At 41.1% G+C, this 23922-nt stretch overlaps 2 protein-coding genes across 16 annotated transcripts in view; both read right to left on the bottom strand.

The window, feature by feature from the left end:
- LOC146405318 (uncharacterized) overlaps positions 1-23922 on the bottom strand; it is an 887521-nt gene that overhangs the window by 578802 nt on the left and 284797 nt on the right. Inside the window, exon 1 of one of the 15 annotated variants that reach the window (XR_014837132.1) lies at positions 2134-2244. The exons of the other annotated variants lie outside the window; for them this stretch is intronic. The gene's annotated coding sequence lies outside the window, so the exon portion shown is untranslated. Of the gene's footprint in view, positions 1-2133; positions 2245-23922 lie in introns of those variants that run through there. 15 annotated transcript variants of the gene reach the window in all.
- KCNA4 (potassium voltage-gated channel subfamily A member 4) lies at positions 5206-13095 on the bottom strand. Its single transcript, XM_013987275.3, has 2 exons — positions 12698-13095; positions 5206-9608 (listed from the first exon to the last, which is right to left on the bottom strand). Exon 2 carries the CDS (start codon positions 8825-8827, stop codon positions 6863-6865), a length of 1965 nt encoding a protein of 654 aa, XP_013842729.3. The 5' UTR covers positions 8828-9608; positions 12698-13095; the 3' UTR covers positions 5206-6862.

The raw sequence follows: 23922 nt of genomic DNA, 5'->3' as shown, positions 1-23922 counted from the left end.
ACTGAATAACATGCATAGGCCGTACTAACAAACGTGCTCCCTATCATTGAGAGAGTTCAGATAATACAGCCCTGGTCTGTACAGGATTTTCCAATTATTTTAAGTTTCGGATATAAGTACCCTCAGAGGCTGCAAGATAATGGAACATATGCATGGAACACACACACGCACACACGAAATAACCTGAGACTTTTAACACTAGGAGAATTAAGCAAGTCATATCAAATAACTACAATAAAAATAAAGAAAGATAGTGGCTTCAAGTCAATCTATTTCTAGAGAGCACAAAGTAGATCCAAGGGACCTCAGAATCCCCTTTCCATGCTATATGCATCATTTATGTAGTGGAAATAATGTCCATGAAAAATAAAATAAAATATTTTGCAATATTCAGTAAAACGTAAAAATTAAGCTTTCCTAGGAAAGAACCCCTGTATTTCCTTATCCCATGGAATGTCTCAGAGCTTAGTCTTGATACTGCTGAAGTTATATGGCACAAAAATCCAACCTGGAGTGTAAAGAAAGATGTTTCCATCCTTAAGTGTTACCATTTTCCCAAAACACTTGCTATTTACACATTTTCACTTCACTTCAAAAAGACTTCAAGAAGTCTCTTTCAGTGTCTCAGATCACTCATTTGCTTACATACCTTTTGCCAGAATAAAGGCAGAATATTGAAATATATTATACATGTAAACATATGGATATATATTAACATAATTATGTTAAAACAAATATAACTCTTTGGCTCAGCACTGGCACAACTTGAGTCAACATCCACAGGGGCTATTTAACTGCTTTGACTGATTTCAGAGGTGATTAACCCCTCAAAAATCAGTAGCTTAAGAAGCTATAGATAAAAATGCCTTCATCCTCTCTGGCTTTAAAAATACATCCTTGGTCTACAGAATTATGAAAAAAGAATCCAAGTATATTTCCGCATAATGTCAATAACTGGATAAAACAGCATACTTTCCATGTTTATTATTCCTAATAATTACTATTAAGACCACTGCTAAAGTAATTTGACATTCTTATCATCTTCACAGGAAATATTCACATAGTATATTCTTTCAGCGACTTATCTCTGCTCTATGTCATTTCCCAAAAAAGTCACCACTTCGTTATCTCTGCTAGTGGTGAGGAGCCATGACAAAGGCTACCCCTAAATCCTTCATAGTTTGTTCTGAGGTACCTGACATGTTCATTTGAACAACAGACTTAGCTTCCCGGTTAGGTTCAGCTCGGCTTTTTGGTTTTAGTATATTTGTTGATTCTTTGTACTGTATTTTTTCTTTTTATTATTTAGCATTTTCTGGACTGGCTGTTTAATGGGAGACAATGGTTCTGAGAGTGAGTAAAGCAAGTATCAGATGAGAAACTAGTTACGAAAAATCTCTAGATAATTTGCAGGTCAAGAAGCACAAGTTGAAGATCCTTGGATCAACTCTCAAAATCATTTAGCTCCTGGTACCCTCGATACAAATACTCATTCTGATACATCAATGACAGCAAATGGATCAAAAACTGAACTGCAGGTCAGCAACACCATGACCAGTGAATATGGAACTATCATTTTCTAGATGACAGCAAGACTCCTTATTTAGCACATTACTTGTCTTATACACTGATCACAATTAGAATTACTTACAGACCTTGAAAGGGGACAGGTTAGGGTCTCACTTAGAGCTGCAGCTCATTAAATTTGTGCTGTTTTTCAAAGCATCCAACTCACACCCTGGGTTTAATTTATTTACCCATAAATAAAACAACCATATATTCTGAACCTCAAATTGAGCCATATGGCCTGATATGTATTAGCATACTTTTTAAGAGGAAAATACTATAGAAATTTGAACTGCTATGGAAACAGAAAACCAAGTCAGAAATAAAACTCACATCACACTCCTAATCTTAATTCACATTTTGAAAGCACATATTCTTATTTCCTATAAAAATAGGTCTGCTCCCTTCAATCTTGAACACAAACTACTCCAGCCACCTTCTTTCACATAGGAATACTTATCTCCATACTAGAAAGTAGGATTGTCTTCTAACCTGTAGTGCTGGTTACACTGGTGTGGAAGACTCTATGTTTTAAGTTTCTGTGAAGGCAGGAAAACCAAAAGGTACCTTTTGTTCACACCAAGTGTCCCTTGCAGAATTCAGAATGACTTTTGGGTCAGGAAGATTTCCTGGAACAGGCCCCTTTGTCACAGAATGACAACCCGTAATCATTCTAAACTGTATCAATAAAAAAAAAAAAAAAAACAAATATAAAGAGGGATGTTACACTCTGCTTCGTGCACATGAACACATCTCATGTTCACTTAAAAATGTAAACTGAACCAAGGTGTATTTATTTCCCACTTTACCTAGGAATAGCTGTAATGTTAGTGCTGAAGATGCATCACAATCCTGAAAATGAACAAGGAAGAATGCCCTTCCTAATTCTTTTGGGACATGGGGGGTACTACTGTTTATGATTCCAATGCAATTAAAAATAACTTTCCTGGGAATTCCTGTCGTGGCTCAATGGTAATAGACCCAACTAGTATCCATGAGGATGCTGGTTCCATCCTTGGCCTCACTCAGTGGGTTAAGAATCCAGTGTTGCCGTGAGCTATGGTGTGGGTCACAGGCACGGCTCAGACCTGGCATTGCTGTGGCTGTGGTGTAGACTGGCAGCTGCAGCTCTGATCTGACCCCTAGCCTGGGAAATTCAGTGTGGCCATAAAAAGCAAACAAAACAAAACAAAACAACAACAACAGAAAAAACAAACTACTTTCCACTGGTTAATGTTGACTTTCTTAAAAAATGGGAAAAAATATATATCTTAACTCAGAATATTTTCCTTAGATATTTCTTATTCATATACCGGATTCTATTTCAACACATGCTTAATGAAAAGATTTTCACAAAGCTTTAGCAATCCTGCTTAAAGCAAATTTGACAAGGAAAGCAGTAGAACTTGTGAAATTCTACATGTGTCTAAGCATAAAATGAGTTCCCTAGCACAGGTCAGAACACTGTTTACTGACAAGACTGTACTAGAACAAAGCAAGACATCAAAATGTTTACTTACCAACTTTCACCATGTGTAATCAACCGGAGACTGAGGAGTTATTTTTTATTAAGCGAATCCCTTCTCTTTAGGAGTTGCAAGAATAAATAGCTTCATAATAATCCTATTCATTCAGTTCAGTTTACAATCTAAAAGCTCAATCTCAAACTCCTGATTCTGCATTTAACCTAACAGATTTTAAAGCTATTTTGTTCTTACTACTTAACTATAAAATCAAGGCTGGTATGAGTTGAGGGGTAAAACATGAGTTGAAAAAATACCAAACTAACCTAGTATTTCCTTCAACTCCCCAGAATGTTTGTGCTGGAAGGAATCAAGTGACAATATAGCTCAATAACCTGATTATGTGCTTAAAAACAAAAATCTAGAATCAAGGAGAGGAAATGATGTGCCTACAGTCAACAAGTCAGCTCTGGACCCCTAGAACAGCTGTCACACCCCTGGTATCCACTAGTTCCCTTTTCACAGAAATTCAAAGGAATATTTAGCCCTTCTCTCTCCTCCATAACTGTTATGCATAACTGTTTCCTTTTCAAGCATTTGCAAAAGAGAACAATGCATCTACCCTTGAAAAGACTCTGATTAGGATGACCCTCAAATATTGTAAGTTGGTAACATTTATTATCATCTGCAAAGCAACCAAGATCCCAAGAATTCAAATCTCTAAATGGGGTCATTTCTCCTTTATCTTACAACCAAATGTGTGCAGTGGCCTTGAAGAAGATCAGTTTCCTAAATCAATTACAAATAGCTCCTGGAAGCATATTTCTCAGTGTAAAACATTCACAAATGATACTAAAGCACTTTGCCTAGCTAAGACTTGGAAAACTGCTACAAATCCACAGCTGCACTGAGGAATATAACTTAACGCATTCTCTATAGAAGTATTCTATAAAGAAGTGCTCCTATACAAGACTTAAGGGGTTAAATGCTTCCTTCTCGGTGTGGAATCAAGATCCAGACATCCTAAAATAAATGCATCTTACAGGAAGAAACAAACATTTAGCGATAACCTAATCATGTTTAATTTGGAAGCCCTTGACTGTCACACTTCTTGACACTTTTACCCATAAGAAAACCCACATAAGATAAAGGAAAACCTCAGGGTCCCAAAACAACTATATTTTCTGAATTCTCATAATTACCAATGTTAATATATGGCAATTAAATTTAATGTAACTTTTCAGATTTAAAAAGGAGATATTGTAGAAATAATGAAATACAATACTTTTTCCCTTCCTAACATAGCCAAATCATTGCTACTGCTATTATAGAATGTTCAGTAAACATCCAATGCTGGAGAGCATTTAAACTATTTTAAGATATAATCTGACCTAGTTGGGTACAGCCAAAGATACACAGTACCTTTGTCCACAGAGCCAACTTTTTATACCATGACATGCCTTGGATCTTCCCCCAAAAGAAGAAACAAATTACTTAATGACAGATTGTCTTGTGTCTGCAAATCAACTTCTTGTAAGGAGCTCAAAATTAAAGAAATTACCCATGATTTTCACAATACCCTAATAAAGCTGATGTAACTCATGGGTTCTCAATCTCCTTTTTTTCCCCAGAGGTAGATTAAGCAATTTAGACATAACAACAGGCTTTTATAAGGAACTCAACATCTCAGACTTTTCACATGTTCTCACTGGCTTTCCTAACAACTCTGTGATGTAACAAATGCTTTATGTGCCCTCTTTTGTTTAACTAATGAGGAAACTGGGGTACAGAGATTAACAGAGTGACATTCCCAAATGAATGGTGACCAACCCAAATAGTGTTACCCCTAGTCTAATGCTCATTACATTTTTTTTACTTTAAATCCAAAATATATTAAAATGTCACCTTTGAGGTCTTGTTGCAAGATGACATTTTCTTTTTCTGTCCTCATTACTGAAATTTCTGGTTTGCACATTCAATTGACCTCCCTCCACCCCCTTCCTGTTTTTCATTCTCCAAAAAGTGTTCCTGAGAGGTGTTTCTCTAAAGTGGTGGGGAAAAGGGTGAAGAGAAGGGAGTAGCTTTGGCTTGAAACGTAACATTGACTTTACTTTGAATTTTAACCATATTCAAAGGAGAGGCAAGATCTGAATTATTATCAAATGATGGCTAGGGATTAAAAGGCTCGAAAAAGCTTTATTCTAGCTCTTTTTTTTTTTTTTAAAGTTCACAGTTGTCAGAGTTCATTATGTGCTGAGATACCCTATATAGCACTGTTCCCCGAACCTCAGAACAACTATTTTACAAAGAATGAAAGTTAAAGACATATTGGAGAATAAGGCCTCTACATATTCTGAGTTTGCTAACCTATATCTCATTATGACTTAACGGTATAAATCCAATCACTAGCTGTTACTTCACATTCTAGGACACTTTGTCATGAGTTATATGTGTCATAAATTCCTTTAATAAAAAATAATAATGATAATAATGTAGAAACCAAATGTTTTGACACAATTCTTTCTTATATCAATTTTAGGAAACAGAATATTAAATTCTGATGTGAATCCCCACATTCTGTGCTTATATCGCTGCACAAACAAATAAATTTAATAAATCTAGCATTTATGTTGCACATTAATAGAAAGCTCTTAAGCCATAATCACTGTAGCTGCTGGGCATCGTACTTCTTCAAAAATTCTTTCAGTGCATGCATTAACTTTGGTTAAATTATTCTGGATTTAAAGGCAGAAGAATATTTAAAATAGTATGGTTTCAGAAGCATCATTGTAACAGACCAATTTCAAAAGATTCAGTTGCTAAATTTGACTTCACAGTCCCTTTGCAGATCAGTTATTTAGATTTAAAAAGAGAAGGGAAGCATGTGCTGTTATCTGTGTGGCCATTCGTCTCACACAAAGAAAAAAGAAAACAATAAAATAAGATTAAGAAATCATTCTTCCAATGATTGTCATTGAACTGTTACATTAGTAAACATTCACAGTAAGAAGTCTCTCTCAATCTCCAGCATATAAAATAGTGCAAAGGAGAAAAAAAAAAAGAAAAAGAAAATTCCAGTCCTGTTATCTGTGAACAAAACTTAATACATTTTCTCCAATTTAATTTCTCCCATTATTGTTAGGCATTTGCTGTCACATCTTCCCAAAATTAATAATAAAATATAATCAATTTCTAAAGGCCCCTGCAGCCTTTTTAAAAGTTAATATCCAGTTAAAAATAAACTTTAATTAAATCCAAGATAAAATTGTGACCTATATTCTATTAAATAATTCACTTTCTTTTTTTTTCTACATAGTAACTCTTACAATTTTTAAAAAACAACAGCTATGGAATCCAAAGACATGAGATGCTATTAAAGCACTGATAAGTGACTGCTTAAATTCATTAGTTCTTACATAGTAAATACTTCAAAATGCCAACTTTTCCCATCACTGCACAATTACTAACAACGTTGACAATTTAATTACACGTGTACACACACACACACACACACACATACATTCTCTCCACCAAACTATCTCTACTTGTAACACCTCTTCCAGTTAATGTGCAAAATTCTTGCATTCTAATAAAAAATATAAAGATAGATTTGCTCCTATGTAAGCCTCCCTCTTCTCCAAGATGTATCATTTATTTGATATGTAATACAAGTTTAGTAACAATTATGCCATGTATAACCATTAAATGGCGTACTACTATATGCATTGGATTCATTTGCATATTTCATTTTCGTAACTGCACTCTCTATGCATAAATATATTTGGAGATGCTGGGATTGGGGGAAGGGGGCAGTGGTGGGTGGAGAACGAGATTCACACATCAGTCTCCACAGCCTTTGCATTAGAACAGTTGTTTTTGTCTGTCTCACTGTCATCCCCCTTTCCCTGACACTTCTCCTTTGCACAGAGAGACTCCTTAACTCCTTCTTCCATCTCTAGATACTCTGACTTGTCCCCCAGGGAAGAAGAAGTAGAGCTCCGAAATTTCTTCAGCAAATTAGAAGGGAGGTATGGGCAACTGACTGCATTTTGTGTCAGCTGTGTCTGTTCCTCATTTTCAGTCTCTCTGTGGTAGAAATAGTTAAAGTTAGAGACAATCACTGGCACTGGCAAAGCAATGGTTAAGACACCTGCAATGGCACACAGAGACCCTACAATCTTGCCCCCCACAGTGATGGGCTTCATGTCCCCATAGCCCACAGTTGTCATGGTCACCACGGCCCACCAAAATGCATCTGGGATGCTTTGGAAATGGGTAGTAGGTTCATCCGCCTCGGCGAAATACACAGCGCTGGAAAAGAGGATGACCCCAATGAAGAGGAAGAAGATGAGAAGGCCCAGCTCCCGCATGCTGGCTCTGAGGGTGTGGCCCAGGATCTGCAGGCCTTTGGAGTGCCTGGAGAGTTTGAAGATCCGGAATACTCGGACCAGGCGGATGATCCTGAGGATGGCAAAGGACATGGCCTGCTGCTGCTGCCCGTTGCCACCCCCCTGCTGCTGCTGGGCCAGATCCGTGCCCAGAGTGATGAAGTAAGGCAAAATGGAGACGATGTCAATGATGTTCATGATGTTTTTGAAGAAAAGTGCTTGGCTGGGACAAGCAAAGCAGCGGACCACAAACTCGAAGGAAAACCACACAATGCAAACTGTCTCCACGATGAAGAAGGGGTCGTTGAAGATCGTGTGCCCTGAGGTCTCAGGGTGGGGGGCCGACGTGTCATTCAACAACCCACTGTGCCCACCAGCGCTCAGTGCCATGATGAGATCCCTGTCGTCCCTAAACTCTGGCAAGGTTTCCAGGCAGAAGATGACAATGGAGATGAGAATGACCAGGACGGAGACGATGGCTATGCCCCTCGCTGGACTGGAGCTCTCTGGGTACTCAAAAAGCAGCCAAATCTGCTTTTTAAATTCATTCTCCGGCAAGGCCCTGTCCTCCTCCTCCCTCACAAAACCCTCATCCTCCCGAAACTTGAGCAGGGCCTCCTCCCCCAGCTGGTAGAACTTCACCTCCTCCGTGAAGATATCAAAAGGGACGTTGACTGGCCTCTTCAGGCGGCCTCCAGACTGGTAATAATACAAGATGGCATCGAAGCTAGGCCTGTTCCTGTCAAAAAAGTACTCATTTCGCAAAGGATCAAAATACTGAGTCCTCTTCTCAGGGTCCCCCAGCAAAGTCTCTGGAAACTGGGCCAGGGTTTTCATCTGGGTCTCAAAGCGCAGGCCCGAGACGTTGATCACCACGCGTTCACAGCAGTCGCTGTAGCGGACTGAGCTATAGCCGCCGCCGCCCCCATCATCCTGGGGCAACAAGTCCGTGTAGGAACACTCGTCACCGCGGTCATCCTCGCTGTAGTAAAACCTTCCCTCTTCTTCCTCCTCCTCGTCCTCGTCCTCGTCCTCATCCTCCTCACTCAGATCCCTCAGGATCTTCTCCTCCGAGCCACTGGGCATCAGGTCGGTGCAGTGGGGAAAGCTGCTCTGCCGGTGGTGGACTTTCTTCTTCTCCGGCCGCTGTCGCCTCCTCCTCCGACTTCCCCGGCTGCTCTGAGGGTCATGGGAGGTGCAGGCCCCCCGAGACTGGTGGTGATGGTGGGTGCCCCCTCCAGACCCCCCACTGCCTTCCACCGCAGCTGTGGCCGCCGCGACAGCGGCAGCTGCCGCTGCCCTTGAGTGAGCCAGCCTCTCCCGCTCCCGGGCCCGGGCCTGGGCTGCATAACCGTAAGGCATGTGACTGTTGCACCCTGAGCTCTCCGCACTCACCATTGCAACCTCCATGGTGGCGGTTTGGGGAAATGGCTGGTTCCAGTTGGAGAAGAAGAAGAAGAAAGAAAAATAGGGCAGCTTCTTTTCTCACCAAATTAAGGTAAGTTTGGAACCCTTAAGCAGATTGCTTGGAAGACTAAGGATATTTTCAGTCCAACTTTGCATTTTCTGTTTTTAAATCAGCACGCCCCATGCTCTCTCTTCCTAGGGATTCAACGTTGCTCTCCAGAGCTTGGCTGGTCTAGAGAAACAGCCTGGCACTTTCAAACCTAAGTCAGAAAATGATGAGGTCTCCCAAACACCTGTTTTGGGGTGGATGTTCAAGTCTGTAAATACGTCTAGGATGTGGTTGGTGACGCTGCTGCAAGAATCAAAGGCAGCAAGTATCCAACAGGCAGGAGTTGTGCCTAGAAAATGGAATATATTTTTCTGCCATGGAAATTGTCCAAAGCTCAGTCCATCAGATTTAAATAAAATGCAAATAAGCCTTTACGTCTTAGCACTTGCCTTCTTGTGACGACTGGACCCATGTTAACATGTGACTTGAAGTTCGTCGGGGCACTGCTGCTCACAGCCTATTAGGATGATTCTCTAGGCTTTCCCCTTCAGCTCATCACAGGATTCCTGGACCCAGGGGCAATGCCAAACTAGTGTTAGAGGCAAAGACCTTGGGAGGTAGAGAGGGTGCAAGATGAGGTGTCAGCAGGGGCAAGCCCAGCTCTGAGGTCTCCATAGAAATCAAGGAAATGCGGAGCATCCTTCAGCTAAAATCATGCAGAAGAAGCCACTTCACCTGAAAGAGGAAGGGAAACAAGCATAGGAGAAAAATAAAAAAAATCAAATAACAAAGAGCAAACTGAGTGTTTCCTTCACATATACTTCTTTCTCTTGTCCTCAAGCAAGCAAACCATATAAAGCACCAAAGTGACCATAAATTTCCAAGGAGTATGGGGCAGGTTGTTAAATCTCATTCTCACTAAACATCCTTCTTTCCTTCTTCTTTGGACATTATTTCAGCACCATCTACTTTCATGGCAACTCAATTATTTTTCCTCTCTCCAGCCTGGACCCACATGGCTCTTCCTTCAATCCACCTTTTCATTAATGCCAGGTCTTAATTCTCACTCTCTTCATTCCACAGTACCAATGCTGTCACTGTACAGCTGCTTCCATCATTCATTGATCTCAAGGCATTTTTTAAAAATTTCCACTCATAAAATATTTCTGAATTTAGTGGCCTTCCACCCTCTTTGTCTTGATTCAGGATTAGAGAAGTTGGAAAAACTAGTTTTCTTTAATCCAGGCTCCACCATTTGAACAAGCTTCAGTCACCTCATCTACAAAGTGTGGATAATCATACAACCTCCCTCACCCCACTTTTATAAAGATTAAATGAGAGAATGGATGTTGACAGAATACTAAAGTGCCTTGTACATAGGGAATATCAATAATGCTGGCAGTTATTAATAACTATGACAGTACCTAAACTTTTATCATCAATCTATCCACCCCCAAATGCATACACCCTTATATCACTGTCTAAGCGTAAAAGGACAGAACATGGGGACATCCAGGACATTTTGAGACTCACCAATGGCCTGTATTAAGTTGGAACTCCCGGACTCCCTGAAGCACGTCCTTGTTGTTTTTCTGTTCCGCAGACTCCAGAATACTCTCCACCACCCACAGCCTAATAGCTAATCCCAGTTTTCACTTCTCTAATAATCATCTTCTCTCCTTGCAGTTCCCCCATATCCACCTCGATGCTTCCTCCTACACTATGCTCAAGGGACTATCTCTCTATGTTTTAAATCCCATTTTTGTGTGCACTTTGTTTTCAGCCTATGACACTTTCTTCCCTATAATTTAGCCATAGCTGCCATCCCTCAAACTTCCACCCTCTTCTCTCTCTCTCTCCTCCTGGCCACCTTTATTTCCAATTCCCGATTTCTGTTCACATATTCTGAGAAATCCTGCTTTGTCCCCACTGTCACTTAATATTCCTGGCCTTTCTGCCTTAGTTTGTTCTCCATAGGTTCTACTAACTCATCTCTGCCAGGACCTGTAAATGCTCCTTCCCCAATCTTCTGTCTCCTCTTGCTTCTTCCATTCACTCTGTCCAAAAAGACTTCCAAGAATGCAGAAAGTGGCCCAGAGAAGGGGAGAGGATAATGACATCCAGAATTTAGGGCATCTACCAGCTTCTATAACTGGAAGTACTTGGGGAGCATAAGAGAAATGGCTTTCTGGAGCCACTAACAGGATATAGCTCTTGACCACCTGCTGCTCCTTGCTGAATCCTGTCAGCCTACAAGCCTAAACACACCACACACTGGGTTTCATGAAGTGACAAGTAGGGAAGTGGCAAACAAGATCTTCCCAATCATACACATTCTCCCAGGGTAAGAAATAAGCATGACTGGAACACAAAACCCACAAAATACACCTCTGAAAGTTTCTCAAACAACATCCTCCTTCTTTTGCCTGACTCCTAACATCGTCTCATACTCTGAAATATTTACACTCACAAGGTCTCCAGATCTCTATCTTCACTGTGAAGGGTCAAGGCCAACATCCTTTAAAGACTTTCACATGCCAAATAGCCTGAGAGTTTGCTCACTTTCTTCCCCAACCCCCCAAAGCAGTTATAACACACTATTTATATAAAGCCTTAGGTGTAACCAAAGTGCCTGTAAATTTGTATACTACATACACACTCTCTTCTGCTCTACTGACTCCAGGAAGGTCATGAATTAAAGGGTCTTCTAATTCACAATCAACTCTGTAGGAGATCTAGATTTGCCCTCTTTACACCAAATAATTTCTTTGATTTATTTATTTATTTAGGTTTGTTCATTTTTGTTTATCTAACTCCCTCCCCCATTGTACAAAAAGCAAATTACCTTCCTTTTAATTTGCTACTAGTTACCTCACTATCCCCAATCTTAGAATAAGGATAAGATGATAGAAGAAAGAAGGGAGGGAAGGAGAGAAGAAAAGAGAAAGGAAAAGAGGAAAAAAAATCCTTCCAACCAGCAAATTAGACTAGTTTAAAATCTCTCTTTCTTCTCAACTCAACATATTCATGTTAGGAAAATCTATTTAAGTGGACTTCTAGGAGACTTTATGGGGAGACCTTTATGCAGGGAAATGTCCCTTCGTCTTTAACATCATCAACTAATAGGATTTTTCTGACTACCTATTCCCCAATCCCTGCACCCCCAAAACAACAGGCAAGCATCCCGCCCCTCCTCCTCCCATCCCCATCGCACCCCCACAACAAGGCTGTTTTCATTTCTCAGTGCTAATTCCTGCCACTGTGTTAGGGTGGTACCTGAACCTTATCAGAGAGAGGAGGAAGAAAAGAGACTGAGAGATGGAATCCCAAGGGCCAACACCGTGAGAAATACCCACTTCAACGCACGCCATTTATACAGTCCCTATGGGTTGCTCAAATGCTCAGAAATGAATGCAAACCAAACGTTGGGAGAAGCAGCAATTCAAACCCATTCACCAGCTGTTCCCAAAGAAACGGAACCAGTGAGTCTGGGACGAGGCAAAATGATGCTAAATCTCAATCCCACCTCGCTGGGAAACGACATCTTTAATCGCGCCCTCGCCTCCAAACCTAGGTTCCCGCTCGGGCACATTAAGCAGGGCGCACGCACCCCATCCCCTGGGTTGGGAAAATAACAACTGTTGGCCCCCCGGAGCGCCGCGCAGCATCTGCACCTCCCTTCTCCCACCTCCTGGTTTATTTTTAACCGCCTTCCATTCATGCCCTTCTGTCACATTCCCGTCATTATTTATCCCTCAAATGTCCACTGTTTCTTAACAGCCAAAAGAGGAGAGTGGAGGAAAGATAAGAGGTATCATACTTACCATTCCCAGGCGCGATGCAAAATAGAGAAAATTCCGGTTGTTTTCTCCCCCCTCAAGCTGCAACAGCTGGAGGAGGGGAAGAAAAATCTTGGGGGTAGAAGGAATCACTCCAGTGTGGCAGGTGGAGGCTCCAGAATATCCACGGAACAAGTTCTGTTGCCTGGCTAAGGGGACACAGAGTCTTTGGTGCTGGAGCCCGGGGGTGGGGACACGGGTTGCCCCAGGGAAGACCCTCCAAGACTTCTGGTTCCTCTGGAGTTCAGCACAGAAGGGCTCGACGGGGAAAGGAAGTCAAGGTTCCCCCCCAAAAGAAACAAAATCCTAGACAGCAGCGATCACTTGTTAAGCCCAAATTCCTCCTCCAACATCCATCCCTCTCCCTCTCTCTCTCTCTGGCTGCAGAAGCAGCACACGCCTCCCCTGGCCGGGAGCGCGCGCCGGCCGGAGGCGGGGCTAGGGCCGTCCGAGGGTGTGGCGTTCACGGCCGTCGCCAGGGGCGCCTACCGGCTCGGCTGGGCGGGCACAGTCACGACGCCGCGACTGCCCGCCTCCCGGCTCGGCCCCCCGACGCCAAGACTCCTGCCAGCCACTGGGAATCATTCCAGGAATCCCTGGTTGGCGCCCCCATAGGCAAGAAACTAAACCCGGAGGGAAAGGTGTAGCCCTTGGAGCTGAAATGAGTCCCGACCGCAGAGAGGGACGCCACAGGGAAGCCGACTTCGACGGGAGGTCCAGTCTCCAGTGCGGGGTGCTTCTGTGTGTCTTCTCCTCTTCCAGACCCGCTTTCTCAGCATCGGCCCCCCAGCACCTCACCTCCCACCCCCGGCATCACAAGGGGTCGGGGGCCCGGTTGCTTCTCTGGCAAGGCTGCCAACACGGAGCTCTCCTGTCGCCTGCGAGCGCGCCCAGACATCTTGGGCTCTGCCTCTCTTGCAGAGTTTGTCGGCCTCTAACTCAGAGGTCGGACCTCCGGCGCGCAAAGGAGACCGACTTTAAACAGGTGTTGGACCCCGAGGAGGGGAGGACTGCGGAAACTGGAATCCGACCCAGGCTAAGGGCTGCCCAAGGGAGTTGAGGTCCGAGTGGGAGCGAGTCGGACGAAGGGCTATGAGAAGGTTGCAAGTCTGCCCCTGGGGTAACGGGCTTTGGAAGGAGGGGAGGAGCCCTTGGCGAACCTTTTGTTGTCGAGAGATTTGGCTCCTGGGAAGTGACTGTTGTAGAGGTCAGATCTCCAATGCCACCCACCTCCATTAAACAACAGACAACTCACCACCTGCCCTGGGCAGGAGAGTGCGCCTGCAGCAGCGTCCTCCCCTTGATACACGCCAGGGTTGCTTATTAGGTGGCTGGAGTGTGAAATGCCCCTGAACATGGATGTAAATAAGCAATTCTCACAAATACGTCAAAGAAAGATTAGCAGTGGGAAGTGAGAATTCACACACACACACACACACACATGCTCAGGTGCCAATGGAGGCTCAGGCATCTCTCCCATCTCCCTCTGATGGGTCAAGCAGGCAGTGGAGACGCGCACCCGGGCTGCTGGAACAAATCCGACCTTGGGCAGGTGAGTTGGCACCATGGGGCCACTGTCCTCCTCATCTGGCAGTATTGTTCGAGGGCCCTATTGGGCCTCCTCCTTTTGTGGCACTCGATTAATTATTAAGAGAAATATTCCTGAGCTGAATTATAGATATGCCCTGTGCTCACTCACCTACTGCTGCTGTCTCAGCAAAGGACACCAGGAGGACTGCTTTTTGTTGCTGTTTGATTTCTTTTTTCTTTTCTTTCTTTCTTTCTTTCTTTCTTTCTTTCTTTCTTTCTTTCTTTCTTTCTTTCTTCCCTTCTTTTTTTTTTATCTTTGTAACCAGCGAAAAGGAAAAAAATAAATAAATAAATTTATTAAAAAAAAAAAAAAACCTGACATGAGGTCTGGTTCTCCTAACTTCTTCCAGTTAGCGACAAACGTTAGAACCTTTGTCTTAAATAAATTTATCTGTGATATTCTGGATTCAACCACGAGAAGAGGAATTGAGAAAAAGGTGTCTACATGCTAGCTCTAGAGAGGCTCTTAATTCATGCCCCACCTCAGTCCACTTCATAAGGTAAGGAGTATGGATTTCTCCAAAAGTAAAAAATCATCCTGTGTACCAGCCCCAGACCCCCTCTGTACCTCCACAAGATGAGGTCCTCACTGTGCAGTTTCATACATGACAAAATCAGATGGCTGAATTCATTGTTTTCTCATCAGAAGGAAGTTTCTTGGAATGGTAGAAGGCAGAGCTGAGAGCACAGTATCTTGGAAATCTTTCCAGGGAGATGAAAACCGAAATTGAATGATGTACCAAAGAGGGCAGGTATATATACTGAAGCCTGGATATTTGAAATGGATAAGGTTAAAACTTTATGAATTATGCTTCTTTGTGCCATTTACTGTTTGTTCCTATCACAGCTCAGAGCATTTTAAAGTTTGAAATGCCCGAGGTTTTTATAAACATTTGCACTTCTTAGGTAACAGCAACCAGAATTACTAAAGCACCACAGTGAGAATGTAGCTAGGGAAAAACCACTCCCCTGAAGACAGTCATTCAGGTCATGTAAGGTGTTCTTACTGAGAACCTGATCAAGGCTGGTAACACTCTCTTGGGTGCCCACCTAGTACGTGGCTCTTTGGCTCTCTGCTAAATTTTTTGCAAGCATGTGGTTTAATTTTATCTCCATAACCAAACACTTTATTTGGTAGGGACAATTATCATCACTATTTTGTAGAGAAGGAAGTTGAGGCTTACAGTAGTTAATGAACTTGCACCCAAAGTTAAAAAGTTAATTATGTAGCAGAACTGGATATTTAACAGCTGATTCTGCAATGTGGACAGACCCCATGCAGTGATGATAATACTGTGTGGTCTATGCCCATTTGTCCCCACAAACTAGTGGCTGTTACAGAGGCAGAGGCAGCTTAGGAAAGAAGGATGTGTGTGCTTTGATGGAAGTATGAGAATGGTGTTCCTGGGATGCGACAGATAAAATAGCATCTAATTGGGGGAAGCAAGCAAGAATTGTCAAGGAAAGGGGAAATGTGCCTGAAGAATGGTCAGAAGTGAAGCGACTGCCATAATGAATACACATGTACAGGGGAGGGAGGTGCACCAAGGAACTGGAACCTGAGAGGTAGGTGGGGTCTAACTGGGAACGACAGGCTCTCTCTCTCTCTCTCTCTCTCTCTCTCTCTCTCTCTCTCTCTCACACACACACACACACACACACACACACACACACACACACACACCCCACAGCTCTTTGAACTTTAAAATAATTTCTTTATAAAGCAAACAAGAAATGTTGCATTTCTCTTTCTGAAATTCTCTTAAGGATTCCTAGAAACTCATGCAAATAAACAGTAGCAGAAAGATCCTTTGTTATGACCAACAAAAATCTATGTTGTCTCAGTTTCAAAACTATATTTTCTCTGGAGAAGAAACAGTTATTTTCTTGCCTTTCTTAGTCATCAACTAGTAAAATTCCTCAAATACCCTCCCCCCAAATATACCTATAATCACAAATAATGCCTCTTTGGCTTTGAATTCTTTCAGTGGTGATACAAATATTCCAGACCATAAAATGAAGCCTTTGTTTATATAGAAAAGGGCAAAGGGCAGCAGATCTTCCTTTGTACAAAGCAGATAGGAGGCTCTGTGGGATACAAACTAAGTCCATTATAAATAGTTTTGTTCTCTTTGGGGACCACATCCCCCAGTGAATTTCAGTGCTCTGTTGACTCCTCCTCTCTCTCCCCAAGGAGCCTGGGACCTGTACTGTATCCTGAGCAACCAGCTCAATACCTGACTCAGAGTAGGCACTCGATAAGAATGTACTAAAATGAATGAATAATGGAAGAGGCTCCCATCTGCCAAGAAAGTTCAGTGAATGTGTTGGGAGAAAACAAAAAGAAGACTGCTTTTTTACCTGCTTACCCCAGCCTCTCAACTACCTACCTTTTAAAGTTCTGAAGGCATGTGAGGGTAAAAGAGTTCCTGGGAGAGGACTTGATTCCACGCTTCCCACTCCCAAATTTATGGATGCAGATATTCTGAGCAGCTCACAATTCCTTATAAAATGGGAGTCACTCAGCTAGTAGATGAATTTTTCAGTGACTTTTCACCACACCACCTCCCATTCCATCTTATGCATACCAGTATTGATTAGGTCTTAAGACATCAATATAGCATAATCACTTGTCATTAAAATGAGGAAACATCAACCCTGGAGAGAAAGGCTCACCACTCACTTCCCGAATCTCTGATCCCAACTGTGTTAGGTACAGTAGGGAGTAAGACAGCTGCTCTCTGCCCTGGGTGGACACCTGGGGTCTAGAGGGTGAGAGATGCATCAACACACCCATGTGGTTAGGGTCTGATAAACAAGGAGCAGAGAGAAGCAGCACTAACTCTGGTGAGAAAGGTCCTCAAGACAGAATGAGCCACAGGGTAAAGGCTTGCTGAATAAGAATGGCAAGAATGAGTGTAAGGCTAAGAGAAGGTAGACGGAAGATCCCGTAAGGAATGGGAAGGAGAAGCAGTGAGGGTGGATGTAGATAGATCACACTCAAGAGTGTACACCAGAGTCTATGACAAAACGTGGCATGAAAGGATTCTCAGCCCTCTTTCCACATCTACACAGAGGAGAGGTGTAGTTCATATGTATGCCACACTCCATCAGCAAACCCAGATTAGCAGTTGCAGCATCCACAAAATAGACTGAGTTGCAGGCATTTCCAGGCTTTTTGCCTACAATGGCATATTTCTCCTTCATCTACGACTGCATCTGAGAAGCCAAGTGAGTGAAATTGAGTTGGCATAAACTTAATCAGTTCAGATTTAGATTTATGAATGAAAATCAATGAAAAATGTCCTTTTATTGGAGTAACTCAGAATTTGCAATGCATCCCACCTTTAACAGTAATATAGCAATGTAGGGTGACACTGCTGTTGAGATCCACCCTGTTGGATACTGTCATTCCTCTGTCCCAGGACCACCCCCACCCCCCGCCAATATCTAAAGCTGTAGATACTCAATTCCTTTAATATAAAATGCCACAGTACAGTTAGCCCTCCGTATCTCTGGGTTCTGCATCCAGAGATTGGTTGGTTGACTTGCAAAGAAACAGAACCTGTGGGAACTGAGGGCCAACTGTACACTTTAATAAGGTAGACTCATCCTTTTAGCTCTTTGTTATGCTTTCTTTATATGTGGTTAGAAAATAGGGCAGTTATGGAGACTTAAAATGAAGTATCAACCTTGGTGCAGATAAAAATCACCTGCAGCTTTGTGCACTAGTACCCATCAATCAGGAGCAAACTTGGGGCAGACGTTAAGGGGAAGAAGGTTCAGGAATGGAATGGTTTTCGGTTCCTACAGACATTACCACCACACCTTCCATATTAACTCCTAATAGTTTATGTCAAGGATTTTTCATCATATAACTAAATGTGAGGTCATGGTATAGTTCCTAGCCACGAATGTGTTCCAAACTCTCTGAAAGTCCCTTTAAATATGGTCAATGACCAGTGAACTGCCGGCTGCTCTTTCAAGAGTTGGCTCCTTAAGCATCTTGCCCATTTTGATTGTGATCAATACTTTTCACCCCCTAAAACAGACATCATCAAGGTTTTTAACAAGGCCTTTGCTTGACAGCATAAGGAGGTTTATGCGCCTCCTCCAGGCTGCCAACACCCGTCACTGCCATGACTACCTCTCCCTCATCTAACCAGTATTACTGCTGTCTTGGTTAAGTACTTGAAAGACATTGTCCATCACATGCTTTCCAAAATAAGTGCCATGGTAGGAAGTATATTCTCATGTGGAAGAAGCTTCTACTAGGTACAGATCAATTAAGAAATCTACCACAGATTATTTCTATCCTTTGTTCACTTTTCTCTGCTCTTGGATGAAGATAGAAACACAGTTCTGGGGATGAGCTAACTGATAAATAGTTGACCCTTGAAAAATGTAGGGATTTGGGGCACTGTCTCTGTGCAGTCAAAAATCTGAGTATAATTTATAGTCATTCCTCCCTATCTGTGGTTGTGCATGTGTGGATTCAACCAACCAAACAACTATAGTGTATCTGAAAAAAATTCTTGTCTAAGTGGACCTGCACCAATCAAACCCATGTTGTTCAAGGATCAACTGTATTTTAGAACAAAAAGTAACAAGTAAAGCTGAGTGTGTGAGCGTCATAGGATGCTAACTTATGGTTTCTCATCAGTGGGTGCTGAGAACAATCCATCAGCCATCGGGTTTTATATACACTAGAAACCACTCTAATTTATTTCTCAGTCAACCTCACAAATCAGCTCTTATTCTAAATAAACACAGAGAACGCAGGTTGATGGTTCCAAAGGTTACATGGGAGTGTAAAAACTGACAGTTTCTTTAGACGGTTTTTAGAAAGAGTCTTTTTTCTGAATTCATATATAAATTAGAACTAGAAAATAAATTATAGCAAACTTCTAATGATTTACAGCAGCCCTTGGGGGAAAAAATAAACTTTTGACTAAAGCAATTATTCAGATTGCCTACAGGGCTGGAGCAGGGATTAGATGCTGGGGTTATAGGTTTGCCTTTCTAGTCTCCTGGCTGCAGAACTTCCAGCAAGACACTTAACACTTGTGAACCTCAATTTCCTTATCTATTGAAAGGGGACCTAAACCATCAGTCCTGTTTCACAATATCATGAGTATGGATTATATAAGAAACTGTGGGGAAACTATTCTACAACTATAAAAATACTACACGAATAGAGGACATTATTATTTTAAAGCAATAATCCTCTGTTATGGACTGAATGTGAGTAAGAGTATTAACTGTTCATTAATTCACACTGCCCCCCCATTCATATATTGAAGCCTTAAACTCCAATGTGATGGTATTTGGAAATGGACCCTTTGGGAGGAAATTAGAGTTAGATGAGGTCATAAGGATGAGGCCCCCAGGAGGAGACACCAGATAGTCTCTCCCTCTCTCTCTAATTCTCTCCCTCTCTCTCGTTTTTTTTTTTCTCTGTTTCTCTATCACACACACATACATACACACAGAGCAAGACAGTGGCTCCCTACAAGCTCAGAGAAGAGGCCTCAAAATGAAACCCACTTTGCCAGTACTTTGAGCTTAGCCTTGGATGATTAAGACATCATCAAATCTTGATAACAGATATTTAAACTGTCTTTACAAAGTAGCAAATTTTGCTATGGCATTGTAAACTGGTACTGAAACTCAGCAACATATCAGATAGAAATGATTTTAGAGGTTCTCTTTCAAGGAATAGAAAGATTTGTAATCAACTTGCCAGTTGTTAACATGGCAATAAGATTTAATTAGGCCTTTATAACCTAAAACTCATTCTAAACCAATCTGGAACTTTTGGCGTTTTTTTCTTATAAAATGGTTATAGGTGATATTAGGTTGAATACCTCCAATGTTGTTAAGAGTATTAACTGTTCATTAATTCAACAAAATTTTATTGAGCATCTCATTTTGTCTCAAGCATTATTCTAAGCACTAAGCAGTAGTGATAAACAAAGACAAGATCCCCGTTCTTAAAAAATAATGAACTTTATTTTAGACAACTGTTATGAGGAAAATAATAGAGGGTAATAGAGGGTCAGGAAAAAGGATTTCGGCTTCAGTTGGGTGACTAAAGAAGGCCTTGCTAGGAACGTGACATTTGAGCTAAGACCTGTATGACAAGAAAGCCTGCCATGTTAAGATTGAGGGCAGAGAAAAGAAAAACTATTACCAAGGGTATGAGCAGATGTGGTCCAAAAGCTGAAAATGTCAGACAATGGCAGCCAGATAGCAAAGGCTTTCCCAAAAAGGAATCTAGTGAACAGATAGCATCTAATGCACGAGAGTCCTGCCTAATATGATTTAATTCTATGTATCACCACCTAATCATTCCAAGTCTGGATCCTGGAAAAGTATCTCCCTCCTCCCTCAGTCTCCAATTTCAGGCTTAGACACTCTTCTAGGTACCTGAAAATGGGTAGGAAGGGGCTCTCCTCAGGAGCTATAGAGATAGCCCTAGACCAGGGCAGTCCTACATCTGAATACCGCTAGCTCACATTTACATAAGAGGAGACGTTATTGCTATCCCCAGGTGTCCTGATTTGTAAATGTCGTTCCCAGATTTCTCTCCCTTGTCTGGCACTGGCTGCCTATTCTCTAAAAGGCAGGATGTGCGGTCTCTTGTAACGTCTGTCTCACTAAGGGTTCTTTTGATAGCAGAAATGGAAAGCAGTTCAAGGTAGCTCATATATAACAGTGGGCAGAAAAACAGATATATATGTATTTATATATTTATATATATTTTCTATATAGTTATATTTATGTACATACACACACACGCATATATATGTTATATTTATGTACATACACACACACACACACACACACGCATATATATACTTCTTTCTCAGTAACGAGTCTGCTTTCCCATAATATCTCCATGCAATGGCTGATTTAGCTCCACTGTTATAGTCCTTCACTTTAAAGGTGCTTTAAAATTTCTAAAAGGAGGAATCTGATTGATTTAGCTCATCTTTTTAAGTGGGCCACTCAAGTCAAAAATTAACCAGCTTAACTGGTCAAGCCACTATGTCCCAAAGGGAAATCCACTCATCTGAGTCTGTGGGTAGCATGAGATTTTCTGAATAGGGGGGCCAATACAAACCAGCTCACTAATTCTAACAGCAACATGCCAGGTTGTTTTAAGATCTCAGGAATCATAGAAAATCTTCCCAGCATCCAGCACCGTATCTAGCATACTTAAGAATGCTTACACATTCCAAGTTAGACATTATATCAACTATTTTACAATTGAGTTGCAGCTGACTAGTTTGAGTTTTTGCAGTATTTTAAGTTTTTTTCTATATTTCAGACCTCTGATATGTCTATGATAAAATAATTTCAATTTTAATATCATAGACATATCAGAGCTTCCCCGAAAAGCTTATAGGCATATAGACCTGGCCCAGAAACAACTCATAATCTCTGAACAAAGAAATAGCTCCTTGATTACTGTCAAGTACTTAAGAGTCTTGGCTTTTAAGGCTTTTAAGATTATTATTAAATAATCACATTGGCTGATAAACTCTGGATGAAAAGTATCCTCACTCACCTATTTACTCATCTGCATGGGAATATGCTGACGTACGTGAATGCATCCTGTGTTTATGTTGTCTTTTATGTTGTGTGTAAGCTATAATGGGAAAGCTAATTACTAAACTCTGCAAATGCACCCAGAGGCTACTGTGAACGATGCAGCCAAAAAAAAAAATTTTTTTCTAAAAATAACTAAGTAATAAATAACCATTCGCAGATGGGAATTGTTTATGCAGTTTTCTAAACACAGCAGGTTTCTTTAAGACATTATAGAATTTTTCCTGATAATTTACTAGGTGCACTAAACCTTCCATACTTAAAGGAAGATAATTTGGATAAGAGTGTGATAAAATTGACTGGATTCAAATTAAAGTTATTTTTAGAACAATATCGAACCATTGCTTTTATCTTAGAATAGCTTCAGACATTCATATTCTTCTATGTTAGTTAAAAGCACCAAGAGAGTCACTTCTGAGAACCAGAGCATTCCAGCAATTATTTTAGAATACTACAGTGTCAAAAATGTAAGGACCACTTTTCAAAGTATCTTGATTGCTTAGTGTTTTATTTGTTCAGTTTCACTCAGAAGAAAAAATAAAAATAAAAAAGGAGACTAAACTAGAGCTTACAAATTCACTATGGCCTGGAAATATGTTGCAGAAATATTTAGGTGAGAAAGCTGCAGAGTTGCAGAAATAGACTTACTGAAAAATGCAAGAGGAGATCCTGTCCTTGCTCAGTGGTAACAAACAGGACTGGTATCCAGAGGATGTGGGTTTGATCCTGACCCTGCTCAGTGGGTTAATGATCCAGTAATGCCACCATGAGCTGTGGTATAGGTCGCAGTTGTGGCTCAGATCCTGTGTTGCTATGGCTGTGGTATAGGCCAGCAGCTACAGCTCCAATTCAACCCTTAGCCTGGGAACTTCCATATGTCACAGGTGTGGCCCAAAAAGGACCAAGAAAAAAGAAAAAGAAAAAAAGAAAAATGCAAGAGAATGGGGATTCTCAGCAGGGATGACATACCAAACTCTATAAATAATTAAAATCATTTTAAATAATAGCCAAAATTTATAATCAACTTACAGAAAATTGGGCTTGATAAGTGATAATCTGAGATGGTTTCTTCTACCCGGGACCAATGTATTTGGTGCAATCTTTCAAGAGAGCTCTGGTTCATAATCTTCTGCCACCACCGTAGTGAGTGGTCAAATCATGTGCCTCAAACTTAGCTCAATAGAGTCCCTGTACTAACTGCATGTTTAACAACACAATTAATTTTCCTGCTCAAGACAGCATCTCCATCAAGGGATGAACTCTGGCCCTGGTTTAAAGCTTAAACAAAAATATGCTATGTTCTCCTCTTTAACCCAGAAGAAGTTGAATATTTCATTCCTAAGTTGAATGTAATGTATGTGAAGAAAAATTTGACTTGTTTATTGTGAGATATAGATTATAGGTTAAGAACACAGGCTCTAAAATCAGCAGATATCCATCACCTATGACCTTGATTAGACTTCTTAAGTTTTCTAGATGTAATGTTTTCATCTGCAAAGTGGGAACAACAATGCCTGCTTTATAAGGCTGCTGTGAGAATTGGAGGAGATAAATTATGTGAAAGACAAAATGTACAAGGCAATTGAGGAGATGATTTTACTTGAGTCATTGCAAAGTGGAGATTATACATTAATGAGGAAAATTTTAAATAAAAGGAAGGGAGCTGGAGGTTTTATTGAGGCAGACAAAGGGCTCATTCTAGAGACCTATAGGAGTCATGAGGAAAGGTGGAGGTAAGTCTTACTCTGAAATAAGCAAATAGAATAAAAATCTATGTGTATATTATACTCAGTGCTGATAAATTAGAGAAAGCATAGCTGTTTTTATTAAACAAATGAAAAAATTAAACAACTCTCATTTGCCAAAGATTTACCTAAATTATATGATTCAAAATCATAAAACATTTCTGATTTGATTTCTGTAAGGATACTTTTAAAATTTGGCACATTGAAAATCCTAGTAGTTCAATTTCCTTAATTTCTGAGAATTTTAGGAATATTTAAATT

The sequence above is a fragment of the Sus scrofa genome, chromosome 2 (genome assembly GCF_054392235.1).
Source record: "Sus scrofa isolate SSC_HxYL_T2T_F1_AM1 chromosome 2, Sscrofa_HxYL_maternal_Yorkshire_Landrace_v2.0, whole genome shotgun sequence".
Lineage (NCBI taxonomy): Eukaryota > Metazoa > Chordata > Mammalia > Artiodactyla > Suidae > Sus > Sus scrofa.
The sequence above is the reverse complement of the archived record's forward strand: the minus strand, read 5'-3'. Positions and strand labels throughout refer to the sequence as shown.

Excerpts from the sequence above, each read along its gene's own strand:
- KCNA4 (XM_013987275.3), bottom strand. The coding sequence starts at position 8,827 with ATGGAGGTTGCAATGGTGAGTGCGGAGAGCTCAGGGTGCAACAGTCAC.